The following is a 17,979-nucleotide window of genomic DNA, read 5'->3' on the forward strand; positions in this document are numbered from 1 at the left end:
GCCCCCAGAGATCTGCAAGTGTAGGGGTATATATTCTGTAGGAATGAGTGAATAATACTTGGAAGTTTGAATTCATGTCTATTCAAAATGGCCCTATTTCTTCCATTCAGATCTATATTTCCAGGCCCTCTATTTATATATGCCTAGTTCCACAGAAAGAGACCAAGTACAATTGTTTATTTCTTCTAGAACATCCATAGATCACACCTTAAAATGCAGCCTTAAAGCAGATGAGTTCCATAAAGAGCTCTGTATGTGACTCCAAATTGATAGAAGATTGTCTCAACTTAGGGTTTTTCATGGTTAAGATACATATGTTGTTTTAGGTTTGCTAGGCTTCTCAAGTAAATGCATGAAATGGGCTGTCTTACACAATGGAAATTTATTAGCTTACGATTTTGAGGCTCAAAGAAAGTCCAAATCAAGCCATCAACAAGGCAAAGCTTTCTCCCAAAGCCTTTGGCACTCTGGGGCTGGCTCTGCCACCATCCTTGGCTCCTCTGCCACATGGCAAGTTACATGGCAGCATCTCCAGTCTCTCCCTTCTCTTCCAGGTTCTGTGGATATCCAGCCTCTTGTTTCCTGTGGCTTTTTCTCTGTCTGAATTTCATTCTCTCAGAAAACACTCCACTAATAGGGTTAAGACCCATCTGATTGAGGTGGGCCACACCTGAACCAAAGTAACCTCATCAAAAGGTCCTACTCACAATAGGTTCACACCCACAGAATGGATTTACTTTAAGAATATGTTTTCTGAAGTTCATAATGTTCTAAACCATCACAGGTGTGGATCTGTTGAAATACATTTTAAGGCACATATTTTGCACATATTCATGTATATTCTATCCTTAAATGTACTCAACCTATTAATAAAACCCAAGAGAACCAACTGAAACACTTTTAATAACATGTATACTTGGATGAAATCTACAAAATATTTAAAAGACCAAGCATTAAACCATAATACCTATAAAGAATATTGGCAAACATATGCAACAAGATACAAGTCTAAACGGTAAAAGGGGCAAAAAAAAAACAAAAAAACAAAAAAAAATGTTCACAAGAAAGCAAAACAAATAAAAGTAAGGTATTCAAAATTCCATTTGTAATATCAAAAATTAATGTCAAGAATCATTGGCAAAATAAATTAAAATAAGACACCCCTCCGTAATGTTGGCTATATATTTAAGAGAGCAATGAGGTTTCCTATGATTGACAACAGGCATTTTCATACACTACTACTGGAAGAATAAATGGTACAGTGGTTCTGAATAGCAATTTAGCAATACTTATTGAAATCTTAGTAAATGTTCATATACAACTTTGGAACTAGTATTCTACTTCCAGGTCTTTATATCCATGGAATAATCAAAGAATGCAAATATTTGTGTACAAGGGTATTTATTACTATGTTATTTCTCAAAAGTAAAATTAGAAGGAACTTGTAGTTTGAGAGGATAATATTTAAATATATCATATTTATATAATGGAATATTTGCAATTAGTGTAGAGCTCAGGTCCAGACAGTTGAGCTGGTGGCAGCTTCTTGCCAGAGCATGGATTCCTACATCAGTTACCTGTCAGCAGTCACTCACATCAAGATACCTGTAGAGTTTAAGTAAAACAGATTTAATAGGCGTTCATAAATCAGCACACCCAGCTTTCCCTCTCCTAGCTGGCAGTACAAGAGGTAGGGCTAATATAAGGATAAACTTTACCTTTGTGTTTAACTAGCTAGCTGAGAGGCCATCTTTAATGGAGTTGACTATTACCAAAAAGAAGCATACCAGTGCAACTTAAATCACATTGTGCCTTGCTCCAAATCTCCTTTTCCTAAGCAGAAAAAAAAGCTCTGTCTCTATCCTCCCCACAACCACTTGGTTCATCATTAGAGCTCCAAGTACCCAAGCAAGTTTAGCTTTCCCTAGATTTTCATCAAAGTTCTCATCACTAGGAGAGTTACAACAAGAAGCTACTAAAGATAATATAAACATGAGCAGAGATCAAATAAAGCTCAAATGTGTGTGTGTGTGGGGGGGTGGTTTTCTTAAGTATCAAATCAAGAAAAAGAATGAAAAACTTTCTAAATGAAAAAGTATTGAGAAATCATTGGTGGATTTTTTCAGGAACAAAACTAGCTCCAGGTTTCATATTAGAGAAGCAGCAGGTATATAAACTCTACTCAAGCACTAATAAAATAGTAGTGTATTATCTTTTTTAAAATTCCATTTTATTGAGATATATTCACATACCATACAGTCATCCACGGTATACAAACAACTGTTCACAGTTCCATCGTATAGTTCTTTTCCTCTTTCCTCTCCAAGGTCATCTTGTAGAGTCAGTTTATAAAACCTTCATTTCCTTAGGTGCTTCGGAAATAAAAGTCACCTACAGGGGCTTCTCTTCCAGAGTCTGATATCCAGAAACTGCCACACCTTCCTGCTTTGCTTCTAAAAGGAAGCAGACCCCATTCCTAGAAAGCTCCTGCTTGGCTTGGATGGGAGCCACCTGTAGGAGGCTGTATTCAGGTGGAATGCTGGCAGCAGGCATGGCATTGCTTTTGTCTTATATTTAGTCTTTTACCCTTTTGCCTCTTCAAGGGAAAGGGGACACTTACGGTACAGAAAATTCAGTAGAATGGATTCAGACATTAGGCTCAAAGGGACTGACTCTGCGTCCTTGATTTGCAGGGCATTCCAGGTGCATTCACTTTCCTCTTTGAACAGCATACTTCTGCATAGCTGGAGTATCCTGACATCTGCAGTGTTGCATATTCAAGACTAAAACACTTTGCCCATGTGGGAAAAACATCATGGACTGTGCAGCCAATCTGTGGAAGCCTACACTGCCAAACTTATTAGGTAAATTTAACAAAATTTGAGTCACTGAGCCTCAGTTTCCCCTGGAGAAATAGGAACAGTGGCCTTAACACACTAAATATCAGTGTGTCTGTGCAACTGCTAATCAAATGGAAGTCAATATTATTAGAGAGGAGGCGGAGCGATAGGCTTCCCAGCCATTACTCTCTCCCCCATGGTTTCAGTGGTAGAGGTGGTCACTGTTTCTTGCAGCCTTTGATGCTTCTGCTGGTGCCACTTCCCACTCCAAAGTCCTCTTCCATGAGCTAGATTTGTTTGTAGTACTAATATGCTTAGTTGCCAGTATTCATTCAGTGTGAGGGGAGCGTCCCTTGTTAAATGACCTTGCCTAGAGGTATAATCTTGGGCAAGACCCAGTTCTCCTCTGGGTCTTGATAATATCATCTTTATTTAAAGAAGTGTTGGGATTAGGGGATCCTTAAAGTTTTCTTCAGCTCAAAAACTCTAAAATAAAACAACCTCATGTAATGACTTCAGAAATTACATGGCAAGTTCTTGACTCGCTGAGTCAGGTGCCTTGACCATAGAATGGGCCAAAGACCGTTTCTTATAAAAATGACTGCAACTTTTCTTTGACATTTCCCCAAGTTGGAGGTGCGGTCTATGTACCCTCACCATAAGGCACCAAGGCATGCTTGTCACTGCTTCGTCAACAGAGTGCAGAGCAAGCGATGGTGCATGACTTCCGAGGCTAGGTAAGACGAAAGGAGGCAGCTTCCTCCTCGTCTCCTGGGACTCACCTGAGAGACCTGAGATGCCACGTGACAAGTTTCACTACCCCGAGGCTGCCATGCTGTGAAGAAGCACAACCCCATGGAGAGGACACATGTAGGTTCTCTTTTGACACGATCAGCTGAGTTCAGAGTTCAGTCATCCCTGGCCAGATGCCAGATGTGTAAGTGAAGGGGCCTCCAGATGATCCCAGTTCCCAGCCATCGAGTCACCCCAGCCTTGCAGTCTTCCCAGCTGAGGCCCCAGACATTGTGGAACACAGACAAGCCATCCCCACTCTACCTTGTCTGATTTCCCAACCCACAGAATCTGGGAGCCAACTAAAATGGTTATTTTACACTTTTAAATTCTGGGTTGGTTTTGTTATGTGGCAAGAGTAACTAAAACAAAGGCCAATTACGCCATATTTCTACAGATAAGAGGTTGGTTTCCATTGTCCTTTGCAGAGCTATAATTTTGGATTTGAAAAAAAAAAAAGAATGAGAGAATGGGTAGGTCTGGTCCAATTCAGATAAAATTTGCTGACTCTTGGCCTAATCCAATGGTTCATCATTTTGGGGGCTTATTCATGGATCTCTTGGAGAATCCAGTGAAAGCTATAGTTAACGCCTCAAGAAAATGCATAGCTATTTAAATGGGAAATGTTATTTATAATCTCATGAAGTTTATGTACCGCTGAAGCACAGTCATCAACCCCAACTTAAAACCTTTAGATGGAGGTTCTCATCACAAATCACTAACCCACTCTACTGAGAACAAGCCACAGGTTAGCTCTCTCTTCTTTGAATCACATATGATGAACTTCCATCTTACATCTTCTTTTGTCCAATGGGATTACTTTTATACCAACAAAAAAGTTTTTCAGATCATAAATCCAGTCCTCCATCAATCTATTTACTCTGTTCTTCCTCAAAAGGGCAGTCTATACTACCTAATGTATACAACTTTTTATCTAATTAGATGAAAAACACCAGCAATGGTGAACTGGCAGTCCCTAGCATCAAAACCAGGAGAAAGAACAAAGCAACAACACACAGACAGAGGAGTGAGTGGTGTCACATTCCCGTATGAAGAGTACTGGTACATTTACCCAATTGCATGTAGACCAAGGATAGAAAGGAAGTAAAAATATGTGTGAACCAAACAGTGGGGTGCATGAATGTATACTGTGAGCTACTTTACAGCAGGGCCATGCCTCTTGAATCCTTTTTAGTCCCTGCGCAGCCTTGCATATTGTAGGTACTTGGGACTTTAACAAGAAACGGATAATCAAAACAACTGATAAAAACAAAACTCATTTGTTTATATGTGGATTTTTTAGGCCTCCTGGTAGCAATGTGGCACTTTGATTTATTTTCCATTCCAGAATAAGACAACTATGCATGAGGAATACCACCTGTGTTTCTGTAATTTTGATTTCATATTAATGTGCTCATACAACATATATCAAAGGTCTACTTGCTGGGAGGCCTGCCAACTTATTATAGCACCATTTATTGTCCTGAACATAAAGCACTCAGAGAAGTCATTTAATGAAAATATGGCATGTTTTGACCAATTCCTAAATAATAAAAAATGTCTTCATACAAAATAAAGACACCCCAGTCAGCATGATCTCTGATCTAATGCTCGTCTACAATTCTTCACTACTGTCTCCCTAGTTGCTATACAAGCAGTGGGCAGCATTCTATAAAAGCTGATTAAATTCTGGGATTTTAAATTGCTGAAAATTGAAAGAATGTGCCCCATGCTGACAATCTGTTAATCAAAAATTGTCATTTCCTCCACTGGGCAGGCTTTAGCCCATCTTATGAAAGACAGAAATATTTCTTCCTAGATGCAGAGTTATATATTCTCCCCTCAATGAGATCGAATGTTTTTCCTGTAACATGGAAAAAGTTTTTATGGGTTCATCAAGAGGCTAAATCCCTCTGATTCCAATGAATCACATCCTAAAGTGGAAGAACAGACTTCTGTCCATACTGGAACTTTACATATCAATTTGATAAAAATCCACAGATCTGTGCTGGCATTGAATTCTTATAAATTTATCAAAGGAGCATTTCATTTTTAGACAATTATATTTTTAAAGAAAATTTAATGACCCCAAATCCTGGTAGTATACTGTTTCTAGTAGTTAGCATTGTGAAGCCCTCTGAGCAATTGAAATGCATCAGCCTATGCAAAATAGCTATCTTAATGTGGACAGATGATGACCATCAGGACACCCACCATTAGGAACCAGAACTGACTCAAAGGAATACAAGGCAGGTGCTGGACCCTGTGGTTCCTAAACTATAGGGGATGTGGGCCAAACTCTCCCAGTGGTTCTCTCCTGCCTTGAGGTAAAGTGGACATTTCCTTTCCCCACCTCCCATCTTGGTTACCCCTTCCTCCCTCCCCCACCCCCTTCTTCCATTGGAAATTTCTCTCTCTGCTCTGTGCTCTGACCACTGTACCCAGACCAGTCTTATGGTAACAGAATTAAAATGTTTAAAAAAAGTCCATGGAACTACACTATGCAAACAGTGAACCCTACATGAAACCATGGACTATAGATAATAGTACAATTATAAAAATGTGCTATCATTTCCCCTTGCCCTTGTCCCCTGCTGTGCTTCTCTTTTATAAGGCTCGTCCCTTCTTCTGAACTAAAAGAACACTTTTTTGATGATCACATGGAGACTCATTCAACCTGGGACACTGCTGCTGGTGGTGGTTCTGACATTATTTATCTCTTATGTTGTTTAACTCTATAGAGACTTTTTACTTTTTAAATAAATATTTCATGGCTCTCTATTACATGAACTTAATTCTGACTGAAGTTGACAAACAAACACACACCAAGATATTCTGCTCAAGTACTAGGGCATACACATATATAAATGCATAGATATGCTTTTATATTTACATATCTCTATATAAATGTCTAAGGATACATCCCTTAAATAAAAATAGATATGTGTGTGTATGTGCGTTTGGTCGTATATTATTAACACCAAACTGCAAAACTAAAGCATGCGAAAATACAATTACTTGCTGACGTCTGCTTTTCCCATTTTTATGTTGTTTGGCTTGGATTCCTACCTTCAGAGCACTTTAATAGGCACTGACTATTGACATTTTAGCTATCTTCTTCTGCTCTCTGTTAATTCAAACATTTATTAAGCCATATGCTGTGTTAAGCAGCCAATAATTAAAATAATCTGTTTCTTTAAAAAAAATTAAAAACACAAAAATCACCAGGAAATTTGACCCTGAAAGTAAAATCTTTAGAAAGTTAAAAACCGTTTACAAAGTTAATAAATGATTCTTCATTATTAAATAGCTAAGTTTCATCCTCAATGATGATCACTGGTACATAAACATTTACCTAAACTAAAAAATAAAACGTGAAATTCCATACCTTTCAGAATTCAGGCTCTGATCAGCATCACATTTCAATGCATCTAATTCACTCTGAAGAAAGGCTATATTTGTCCGTGCTTCTAAAAGGGCTTTCTTCACTTTCTGATTTTCCTACGGAAAAGGAATAGGGCAGGTCAACAGACTCAGAGTTTCTTCCATCTGAGAAGAATAAAATAAAGTGTCGCGGACCCTGCTCGCACACCACTTCCCCACCCCTCCACAATTCCTCATGGTGTCCAATGAACAAATTATCAAGTCATTGTAATTGAGAATATAAATTATTAAAGTGTCAACTTTTTAAATCCTTAAAGCTAGTGTCTTTTTAAACTTGACATTTGGTAACAAACTATAATAGTAAAGAGTTTACCATGATGCACTTGAACATATTACTGGAAAATTAATGGAGGCTAAACATTTGAGTACTTGTTTTACCTAACGAGATGGATAAAGGTACCGATAAACATTCCATGGAGTTATCAGTACCTATTATAAGGTAGACCAATTACTTCTTACAATGAGCCCTTTTAGCTTACATTTTGAAGTTGTACACTGAAAATAAACCAGTGGGATTAGGAAATTTCTGCAGTTTTCCTTAAAAAAAGTCCATCACTGGAAGCTTCTGATTCAAGACAATACACTGAGCACATGAATTGGTCTTCTTTCCCTCCTGAGACCTCATTAATATGAAACGCCAAAGGAAATGAGCCCAAACCAGTTAAAAGAATGGAAGAGGGAACTGTCACCAAAAAAGGGATTTCAATACATTTCTGGAAACTGAAACTGGATGGAAATGTGCTGATGAAGGAAAGAGAGTGAGGAAGGGGGTCCAGGAGAAGTGTAAGCCCATCCCCTCTTCCCCAGCAGAGAATGACTGATAGACAAGGTCAACTCCAAAGGCAACAAGGGAGGGCTTGTCTTTTTAAAAAGAACTCAACGACTCCTAGGAGGAAAGCCAAAGCCCTCTGAATAGCCATAATGCTATTGGGGTCCCACATCTCACAGCCAGCTCCATCCACAGACCTCCTAGGAAGACACCTTCTCAGGGCAGAGGCCTAGGGGCAAACAGATATTTACCTGGCTGTATGGGAAGCCTACAAACACTACCTAAAATGACCAACCTAACCCTTCTATTTAAAATGTGAACAGATAACCAAGAATTACCAAGTATGTGAAGACAAAAAGCAGCAAGAAATAGAAAGTCCAAAATAAACTCTCAAAGGAGTCCCAGAGAAATTTTTTATCTAGACAAACCTTCAAAAAACTGTGAGAACACAGACATATTCAAATATGCAAAGACTGATAAACTGACCTCCCACATACCCTTTCTGAAGAAGTTCCTTGAGGATTTACTATAGCAAAATGAGGATGAAAATCCCAAAAGAGGAAAATTATATCTAAATCTTGTGATTAAATCAAGAATCCAATTCATAGAAATTCCAAAATGACATACGGATAGCAGTGTAAAAAAGCAATAGATCCAATAAGAACTGAAACCCAGGAGATGCCAAAAAACAATATTTTCAAGAAGAAAAGTGAAACAAATTCTATTGAGAACAAGAAATAGGAAATTGTAAGGTATTAGAGTGATATTACGACCATGGCAGAGGCTTCTCTTCATAACAAGAAAAAAAAAAATCAACCAGAAAAATCTAAAAAATAATAATTATACAAGAAAGTCATGATCCAATTATAAGGTAAACTAAGAGGTGGCAAAATGTGGAACTGGTGGTGTATAAAGAGAATTTATTGGACCATGAAGCCAAGAACCTACTCTTTTGAATGGGATAGGGATAATAACTGGAGAGAAAGAAATACAACCCTAGCTCATTTCTTGGCTCTGTAGTGAAAACAATTAGAGTCATAATAAAGGAAACATTCTTTACTGGCATTAACTTTTAGAATCAACCTAAAGGCAAAATAAAGAAAACTAACAATGATAACAGAAAAGATGGGAATGTTATAAAAGATAAAGATATGTTTGATAGAAGAGGGGAAAGGGACAGAAGGAAGAAAGTTGGAGGAAGGGCAGAGTGAAAACATTCCTTCCTACAGAGCCAGAGATTCAGGCCAGGGTAATGTTACAAGAACATAGGGTTAACTAAGTAAAGTTTAAGAACAGCCAGCAGGAAAACTAAAACTAGCTACATATGCATCAAAATTTGGGAGGTGGAGATAGCAAAGTATATATTCATCCTTCACAAGAAGAAGTCATAGACAACTAAAATTAATAAATCATAAATAAAGATGAATTCATGTGACTTAGTCTTTTCAAAGTAATCACCAGATCTACAATCACAAATGGCTGGAAACGGCTATCTGGAAAGTAGACTGGTGATGGAAGTGTTGTTTTTCATCACAAACATGTTCTACAGTTTTATTTTTTTCCATGTCATTATTGCTTTGATTAAAAAAAAAAAGCAATCATAGTAGGTATGGGTATAGTTGGAGGGAAAAAGGCTGCATAAATAATACTTTGCTCAAAGGAAAGACTTTCTCTGACTATAGTGTTCATTTCCCTTCAGCCTCCATTCCCAGAACATGGAAATAGTGTGATTGTGTTTACAAAATACTGGTCTAGAAGGAAATGTCTCTCTGTCACTGAAAAGGGGATTCTTACCATTGATAAGTCATAAATTCTTTTATTTAACGCAGCCACATCTTCTTTTTGACTTACGTGTTTTGATTGTTTTTCTAGCTGAAAAGAAAAATAAAAGTATGTTTACAAACCTCCCTTGAATTTATCTGATTAAATCTAGGAATATCTCTGAATATCATCGAAATGGGAATTCTAGAAGCATTTAATTTTCAATTCTAGACAACTTTATAAATCATTAAACCATGTATAATCCAGGAGGATTGGAGTTTTTGTTTTACATAATTTGTTAAATGAGTTTTCTTTGACACAACTGAAAAGTTCTTTTGGGAAACCATTCAGCCATAAAGCAGCCAGTCCTTGCTTGTTCAGTTAGGCTGCACATGAGTCTGGATCTTTCCACTCTCCTAGCACTTCATCTGCACCTAACACTTTCTATCCCACATTAGAGTCGCTGGTGTGTGTGTTTTCCATTCTGTGCTGTAGTCTCAGTGTTTCAGAGTCACAGTTAGTATCAGATTCACCAATGTTGCCTTCACAGTGAACTGCTTATTAAATGACTGAACTAAGTAACATTCAGACATGACATGAGGTAAGGGATACGCACACATAATAGTATATAAATATATTTATGAGCTTTGCTTGGTGGTGGACTTAGAAGTATTACCAGATTAAAGCAGTCCAGGAGCATCTAAAACATGGAGAACAAAAAGTACTTTTCTTAGGAGTATCTTCCATCCCCAGGGAATTGTGGGGATTTGTGGGTGTCAATTTATTTAAAATGTGTGTGTTCATCAAAACAAATCTCATATCTCATCAAGTCTAAGTACTCTGATGCTGGAGCCTTCTTCATCTTGCCAGATAGTGTTCACTGAAGCTCTTCACACAAGTATGTCACAATTGCCACATGACTATCCAGGATCACTGATTCTAAGTTGCATTTTGATTCAGAAGGAGAAACTGTGGAAAGACATGAGTTTCTTAGAATTAATGGCACAGTATGATAATTATAATAAAATCTGCAACCTTTTCTATGTGGTTCTTTACAGTCTTCAATGCACTCTCACAAATCCTCCCTTAACAACCCTATCAGGCAGGAAGTCTGGTAGAAGTGAGAAAAACACAAACTGTGCAGTAAGACGACCCCCATCCCTTATTGGCTGTGTGCGTGCCTTTGAACAAGTTTCTTAGCCTCTCTGGAACTCAGTGTTCTCATCCCTAAAAGAAGGATATTTGCACATCCCTCAGTTTCAGAATTAGATAATTTTTAAATTATAAAAAAGAGTTTAATAAACTGGAAAGTCAACAAAACACCCATTACTATGGTTAGACAGGACAGTCATTACAAATCCCATTTTAGATGGAAACTAAAACTCGGAAAGATGAAGCCAGGTGTGACAGGCAGAAGGTGGCACAGTCTAGACAAGGACTCTGGCTTCTCACTCTCCACTCAGGCCCCTTTACTGTGTGGTGCTATCTGGTCTTCACTGGATGCTGCAGCAGGGCAAGAGCCTCTGTGTCTATTCTTGCAAGCGCTTTCTTAGCGTAGAGATTTGAGAGGCCACGGAAATAAGTGAGGGCAGTGAATAGGGGAATCTGTGGCTCTGGCAACAACAGGTCAGTTCAGATTCTGCAAAACAGGCCATCTATATGTTTTAATGACTTGTGAAAAGTAGATATGAGGTTGACAACGATAATAATTTTCCAAGAAGGATACTAGGGAGAACTCTTAATGATCTCAGCAGAAGTGTAAGTTACAACAGCCTACAAAATTCACTTAACCGTCACTTAATTTCATTGACTCTAAAACACTGGAAAGGGCATTCAAGTTTATCAGGTAAACAGCCAGAGAAGCAAAGTGAAGTCCCCGAGGTCATAATACCACTTTTAGAGATGATTATTTTCTAATTATCTGTCTTGGATTTAGTGAAGATCTTTCCATTAACCATGGAGACAACCATATGCAAGAAGTACAATCAGTGCTGTGCTGGAACCAGCGTGTACTAGCTGATGACAACCCTTCGAATCATCTCCTCCTGACTCTGCATTCAGTGATGTCAACCTAGGAGCTTGAACTCAGTCATTGTGAAATATTTATATCATGGAAATTGGCAAATGCTACAAACTGGGGCTTTCCACACACACCCTGAGAGCCATTTGTTAAAAATTTATCAGTGCACCACTGAGTGAAATAGACCCTGCTCATTAGAAACCAGAGAACAAAGGCCAAAACTCAATCACATCTTTGTTCATACATCAGTGAGTTTTCTCTCACCTCTTGCTGACCAGTTCTTGCTGGAACTTTCTATATGGAAGAGGAATATTCATTCCATTCAGTAGTCACTGAAATCCTACCATGCACCTTGCAGTGAGCCAGGGGTACGGATAAACCTGTAACCACAGAAGACGGTGCCTTCTGTCATGGAGCATCCAGGTCACTGGACACATGGGACTTGGTTGGTGAAGAACATGGAAAGCAAATGGGGGTTTGATGGACAATTGTTCAAGGGATCAAAAATATTTATTAGCTATATGCAAAAGAGTCCATGGCCCCTGGGACAAGGAGAGGAACTTAGGGGCCCTTTAAAAAAAAAAATCTTTCCAAGGAGCCTAATTAGACCCTGAAATCTGATTCCAACTGTCACTTAAATATTACTGCAAACATTTCAGTCATTAATAATGTAAACACACTGGAATACTGAGGCTATTCCTAAAAGTCTAGGTTCTACATACCTACCTTTTTGAGTTTTTTTATGGTCACCTGCAGATCTCCTACTTCTCTGAATTTCACACTGACATCTGGGGTCACTAAGAGCTCCTTCAGCTTTCCGTTTTTCCTAGAAAAAGAAAAATACTGTGTTGCACATTCACAGGGTTGATTTAAATAAGTTGAGCCTTTTAAAATAACCATCTTCAAAACCCCACAGCTGAGAAATCTTTTGTCTCAAACTAATGCTGAGCCCAAGTCTCTTACCCGGGGAAGGTGCGAAAGGACAGAAGAAGTAAACCAAGTAATTTTACCAGTGTAGCACTTCAGGAATTTTCTGGAATTGAAACTTACAAAAGTGTAAGAATTGCAGCATCTTCCATAACCTACATACATACATCACCCTAGAGTGACACCTCTAAGACTTTACTCCCACTCTGATAGATGGTTTAGCACATAATTAATTAATGATTACTATAATTAATTAAAAGAGATGCCGATTCTGGGAAGATGGAGGCATAGAAAGAAGTGGAAGACTTAGTCTCCCCCAGAACAATTCATAAATGAACAAAAAACCAGTAATTAACCTGGAATAACAGCGGGGAGACAAACATGACTGTACACTCAGCATCCACTGACATGAATTGGGAGGAATGCCCGAGATCACAGCAAAAAATCTGTAAGTAAAATTGCGGACCCGCGCTGAGAGCCAAGAACCTAGAGCCGGGAGCCCCTCCCTCACGGAAGCCACGCCGTGCACTTTCTCAGCCCAGCTCCAAGTGAGGTTTTAATATTAACTGCTCAATACAGACAGCGAATCCTCAACAAGCAGAGGCTTTTGGTGACAACTGACCTTGGGAGAATCGGGGGACATATTCTGTCTCTCGCTCTCTGTGGAGAAAACCTCAGCTGCTCTCAGCCCACAAGGCATTGCAGTAAAGACAGCCTCACACATTCTGCATTCTGAAACGAGCTGAGAGCCCCGCGGCACAGCCCAGCGGCCCAGGGCTTCACTTGAGGGGCAGCGCACACTGATGACGTAGCACGGCATTCCCCCGGCTGAGGAAGGATTGCGGCTGGGACGGGGGATCCGCTCGGAGAACACAGGGGCGCTACGCCAAGTCCGGTGGTTTGTGGAACACCAAGAGAGAACTGCCCTTCCTCCCTGGCAACCTGTGTGCATGCCCCACATTCAGGGCGGACGGCTCCAGCAACACACTCAAACTGAGTTCTCCAACTGAACACACAAGAATCATTTCCCCACACTCCATGGAAAAAAGGTTGAGAACTGACTGGAGGGATATAGGCGGCTCACAGACGCCATCTGCTGGTTAGTTAGAGAAAGTGTATGTAACCAAACTTTGTCTCTGAAAAATTAGATCGCTGTCCTTTTTTTTTTTGATACAACTTGAAAGAACCCTATCAAGCAAAACAAATGCCAAGAGGCCAAAAACAACAGAAAATCTTAATGCATATGATAAAACCAGACAATATGGAGAATCCAGCTCCAAACACACAAATCAAGATTTCAGAAGAAACGTTATACCTCGCAAAATTAATTAAAGAACTACAATCAGAGAACGAAAACATGTCAAAGGATTTCAAGAACATCAAGAGGACCATGGCCCAGGATATAAGTGCCATAAAGAAGACCCTAGAAGAGCATAAAGAAGACATTGCAAGAGTAAATAAAAAAATAGAAGATCTTATGGAAATAAAAGAAACTGCTGGCCAAATTAAAAAGACTCTGGATATTCCCAATACAAGACTAGAGGAAGCTGAACAACATCTCAGTGTCCTAGAAATCCACAGAACAGAAAATGCAAGAACAAAAGAAAGAATGGAGAAAAAAATTGAAAAAATCGCAATGGATCTCAGGGATACAATGGATAAAATAAAACGTCCAAACTTAATAGTCATTGGTGTCCCAGAAGGGGAAGAGAAGGGTAAAGGTCTAGAAAGAGTATTCAAAGAAATTGTTGGGGAAAACTTCCCCAACCTTCTACACAATATAAACACACAAAGCGTAAATGCCCAGCAAACTCCAAATAAAATAAATCCAAATAAACCCACTCCAAGACATATTCTGATCAGACTCTCAAATACTGAAGAGAAGGAGCAAGTTCTGAAAGGAGCAAGAGAAAAGCAATTCACCACATACAAAGGAAACAATAGAAGACTAAGTAGTGACTACTCAGTGGCCACTATGGAGGCAAGAAGGCAGTGGAATGACATATTTAAAATTCTGAGAGAGAAAAATTTCCAGCCAAGAATACTTTATCCAGCAAAACTCTCCTTCAAATTTGAGGGAGAGCTTAAATTTTTCACAGACAAACAAATGCTGAGAGACTTTGCCAATAAAAGACCTGCCCTACTTCAGATTCTAAAGGAAGCCCTACCAACAGAGAGACAAAGAAAGGAGAAAGAGATACAGAGAATTTTAACAGACATATATAATACCTTACATCCCAAATCACCAGGACACTCATTTTTCTCTAGTGATCACAGATCTTTCTCCAGAAGGGACCATAAGCTGGGACATAAAACAAGCCTCAAGAAATTAAAAAAAAAAAAATTGAATATTCTCAAAGAACATTCTCCAAACACAATGGAATACAAATAGAAGTCAATAATTTTTGAACTATAACTCCACTATTTACTTCCTACATGATAAAAAATACAGAAACTCTAAGGACAAATCAGTGGTTTTGAGCTCAATGTAAAATATGTAATTTTAGACAACAATATAAAGGTGGGGGAATGATGGAGTATAGGAACATAGTTTATGTGCCCTATTGAAGTGAAGGTGGTATCAAAGAAAAACAAGATTGATAGGGATTTAAGAGGTTAATTTTAAGCCCCACAGTAAACACAAAGAAATTATCAGAGAATATAACCATAGAGATGAAATTTAGAGTTTGGGTTAAGAGAAATGGGGGAAGGGGCAACGGGAAGTTAAGAAAGGAGTGTAGGGTTGCTGTTTGAGGTGAAGGGAAATTTCTAGTAATGGATGGTGGGAAAGAGCATAACATCATTCTAAATGTGATTAATCCCACCAATGGAAGGGTAGGGAGGGGGTGGAATGGGAAGATTTAGGCTGCCTATATGTTTCCACAATTGAAAAAAGGAAAAAAAAAAAAAAGACAGTCTAACTAGACAACAATTGAATGCTAAGGATGAACTTGGATGGGATTGGAGGATGGAAGACAGGTGGCTTGAAGGGACACAGTTGAGACATAAGGAAAAGGAAATACAGAATGTAAGCATTGTATCATTGTTGAATCTCTTATACTTCTTAGCTGTGCTTAATGGAATTACATAAAAGAATGTTCTTGTTCATGGGAAGTACATACGTGAATCATAGTGTATGTTCAAGGATGTTTGCAGCTAACTCTCATATGTTCAGAAAACAGAAATATATGATGGATGATAGGGAGGGAGGGAGGGAGGGATGGAAGGAAAGAAATAGTGATGTGATAGCATGATAAAGTTGGTGGACTGAGCTATCGGGGGAGGGGGTCAGGGTATGATGGAATTCTGTGTATGGGGCTAGTATTGTTTTTGCCACTATTCATGTAACTTTGAATTTATTTAAAAAAAAAAAAAAAAAGAGAGATGCCATAGGCAGGGGTTCCAGGAGCTAGGCAAAGGGAAGAGATGAGCTATGAGGGAGGGCTTCATGAGGGGTAGAAGATTCAGCCTGAGTCTTGGATTAGTAGGATTTGATTAGTAGGATTTGACATTCCAGACACGGAACAGCAGAGCCACTGGTGGAAATGAGCACAGTGTCTGGGGGACCGGAGCAGTCACTCCAGTGCTTCCAGTGTCTCCTCTTCCAGGAGAGAATTTTGTGCCACATCCTTGGAAGTCACAGCCCCCTGCCCTTTTCTCCAGGGGAACTTGATGGGACACAGTTGAGAAGTATCAGCCACAGTTCAAGACATGGGGATTGGGCAGGGAACAATGCAGATGAAGTCAGGTATTGGGGAAGACAGAATATAAAGATAATTTCAGAAAGTGATGCTAAGAAGGAGATAAAAAAGGAAAGGGGACAGAAAGCCACTTAGATCAGGTGGTTAGGTAGGGTCTCTGTGCAGAGGTGGCCTGATAGCACAGCTGAGCATCTGCCTGCATTCAAGGGCCTTTCTGTTCCCTTATGGGTTATCTAGTCTGGGCAAGTTACTTAACTTCTTGGTGTCTCCATTTTCTTACTGGATTACTGTGAGGATTAAGTTAAATAATGCAAATAAATTAAATAATCTATTTAAAATGCTTAACAGAGAAACAATACTTTCCCCAGGGGTAATCTATTTTGAAGCAGGTATCTTGACTTCAAGCCAGCTTTACAGACGAGGTACATATATCACTCAATTTCCAGGTGGATGAAGATGTTGAGGCTCCACAATGAGGTGCTAACTCAAAATGGACTTGGACACCACTAGGCAACTCTCTTCACTGGCTGCTTGGCCACAATCCCACATACAACATCTTTTTATAATTTATAAATATGGTGGTGAAGGCTCAATAAAGGAAATTACCATCATCCAGCTTATTTCATTCCTCACCTGCAACAGGTGGATGCTATTAAGAGATTATTACATTAACGCAGATGAGAGATGGTAGTGGTTTGGATGAATTCTTCACAATCTTCCAGAAAATAGAGGAGGGAATACTTCCTAATTCATTCTATAGAACCAATCTTATCCTGACACCAAAATCAGACAGACATTAAAAGAAAACTACAAACCAATATTTCTTACAAACACAAATGCAAAAATGAGGAACAAAATTTTAGCAAATTGAATTCAATGTCTATGTATATATTTGTACATATACATCACGGCAAAGTGGGATGCATCCCAAGAATGCAAGTCTGTTTTAACATTCAAAAAATCAATAATTTCCTAAAATTTCATCATTTATTTAGCAGTAGTTCTGGTAGATTCCATCAGATTTTCTTGATAGATGATTATGTAATCTATGAATAAAGATAGTTTTACTTCTTTGGTTCTATTCTGGATGATGTCTTTTATTTCTTTTCCTTGTCTTATTGCGTTGGCCAGAAGAATAGAAGTGGTGAGAGCAGAAATCCTTGTCTTTTTCCCAATATTATAGAGAAAGCATTCAGTCTTTCAACATTAAACGTGATATATGGGTTTATCCCAAGTCTGCCAGTTTGTTTTAACATTCAAAAATCAATGAAATGAACTATATTCATATTCTAAAAATGAAAAACCATACACTCATTTCAATAGACACTGAAAAACTATTTGACAAAATCCAACATCCATTCCTGATTTAAAAAGAATAAATTAAAAAACCCTCAGAAAATTAATATAGAAGGTCCTCCACTTAAATAAAGGACATCAATGAACAACATATTGCATCACTACTAAACAATTTAGCTTACCAATGCTACAGGATATAAGACCAAAACACAAAAATGAAATGTATTTCTAGACATTAGAACAAAACAATCAAAAATTGAAATTAAAAAAAAATCATTTACAATAGCATCAAAATATGAATACTTAGGAAGAAATCTGAGAAATTAACTATAAGATCTTTATATTGAATACTACGAAACATTGCCCAGAAAAATTAAAGAAGACCTAATAAATGGAGAGATATATCCAGTTTTTGGATTGGAATATTTA

The 17,979-nt window shown here is 38.5% G+C and overlaps 1 protein-coding gene across 6 annotated transcripts in view; it reads right to left on the reverse strand.

Annotated features, from left to right (window-relative positions):
• Nucleotides 1-1,427: 1,427 nt before the first annotated feature.
• The window catches only part of LOC119504584, a 77,790-nt gene continuing 61,238 nt past the window's right edge, over nt 1,428-17,979 (reverse strand). For 2 of the 6 annotated variants that reach the window (XR_005210595.1, XR_005210599.1), the window contains 5 exons: nt 12,353-12,452; nt 10,283-10,575; nt 9,640-9,717; nt 7,021-7,133; nt 1,430-1,605 (listed from right to left, as the gene is read on the reverse strand). Coding sequence is in view for 1 of the 6 variants with exons in the window: in XM_037796834.1 (XP_037652762.1) it covers nt 10,484-10,575; nt 12,353-12,452 (192 nt within the window). In the remaining 5 variants the exon portion in view is untranslated. Of the gene's footprint in view, nt 1,606-7,020; nt 7,134-9,639; nt 9,718-10,282; nt 10,576-11,890; nt 12,007-12,352; nt 12,453-17,979 lie in introns of those variants that run through there. The other 4 variants (XR_005210598.1, XR_005210597.1, XR_005210596.1 and 1 more) reach the window with 4 other exon arrangements.

The sequence above is a fragment of the Choloepus didactylus genome, chromosome 10 (genome assembly GCF_015220235.1).
Source record: "Choloepus didactylus isolate mChoDid1 chromosome 10, mChoDid1.pri, whole genome shotgun sequence".
NCBI lineage: Eukaryota > Metazoa > Chordata > Mammalia > Pilosa > Megalonychidae > Choloepus > Choloepus didactylus.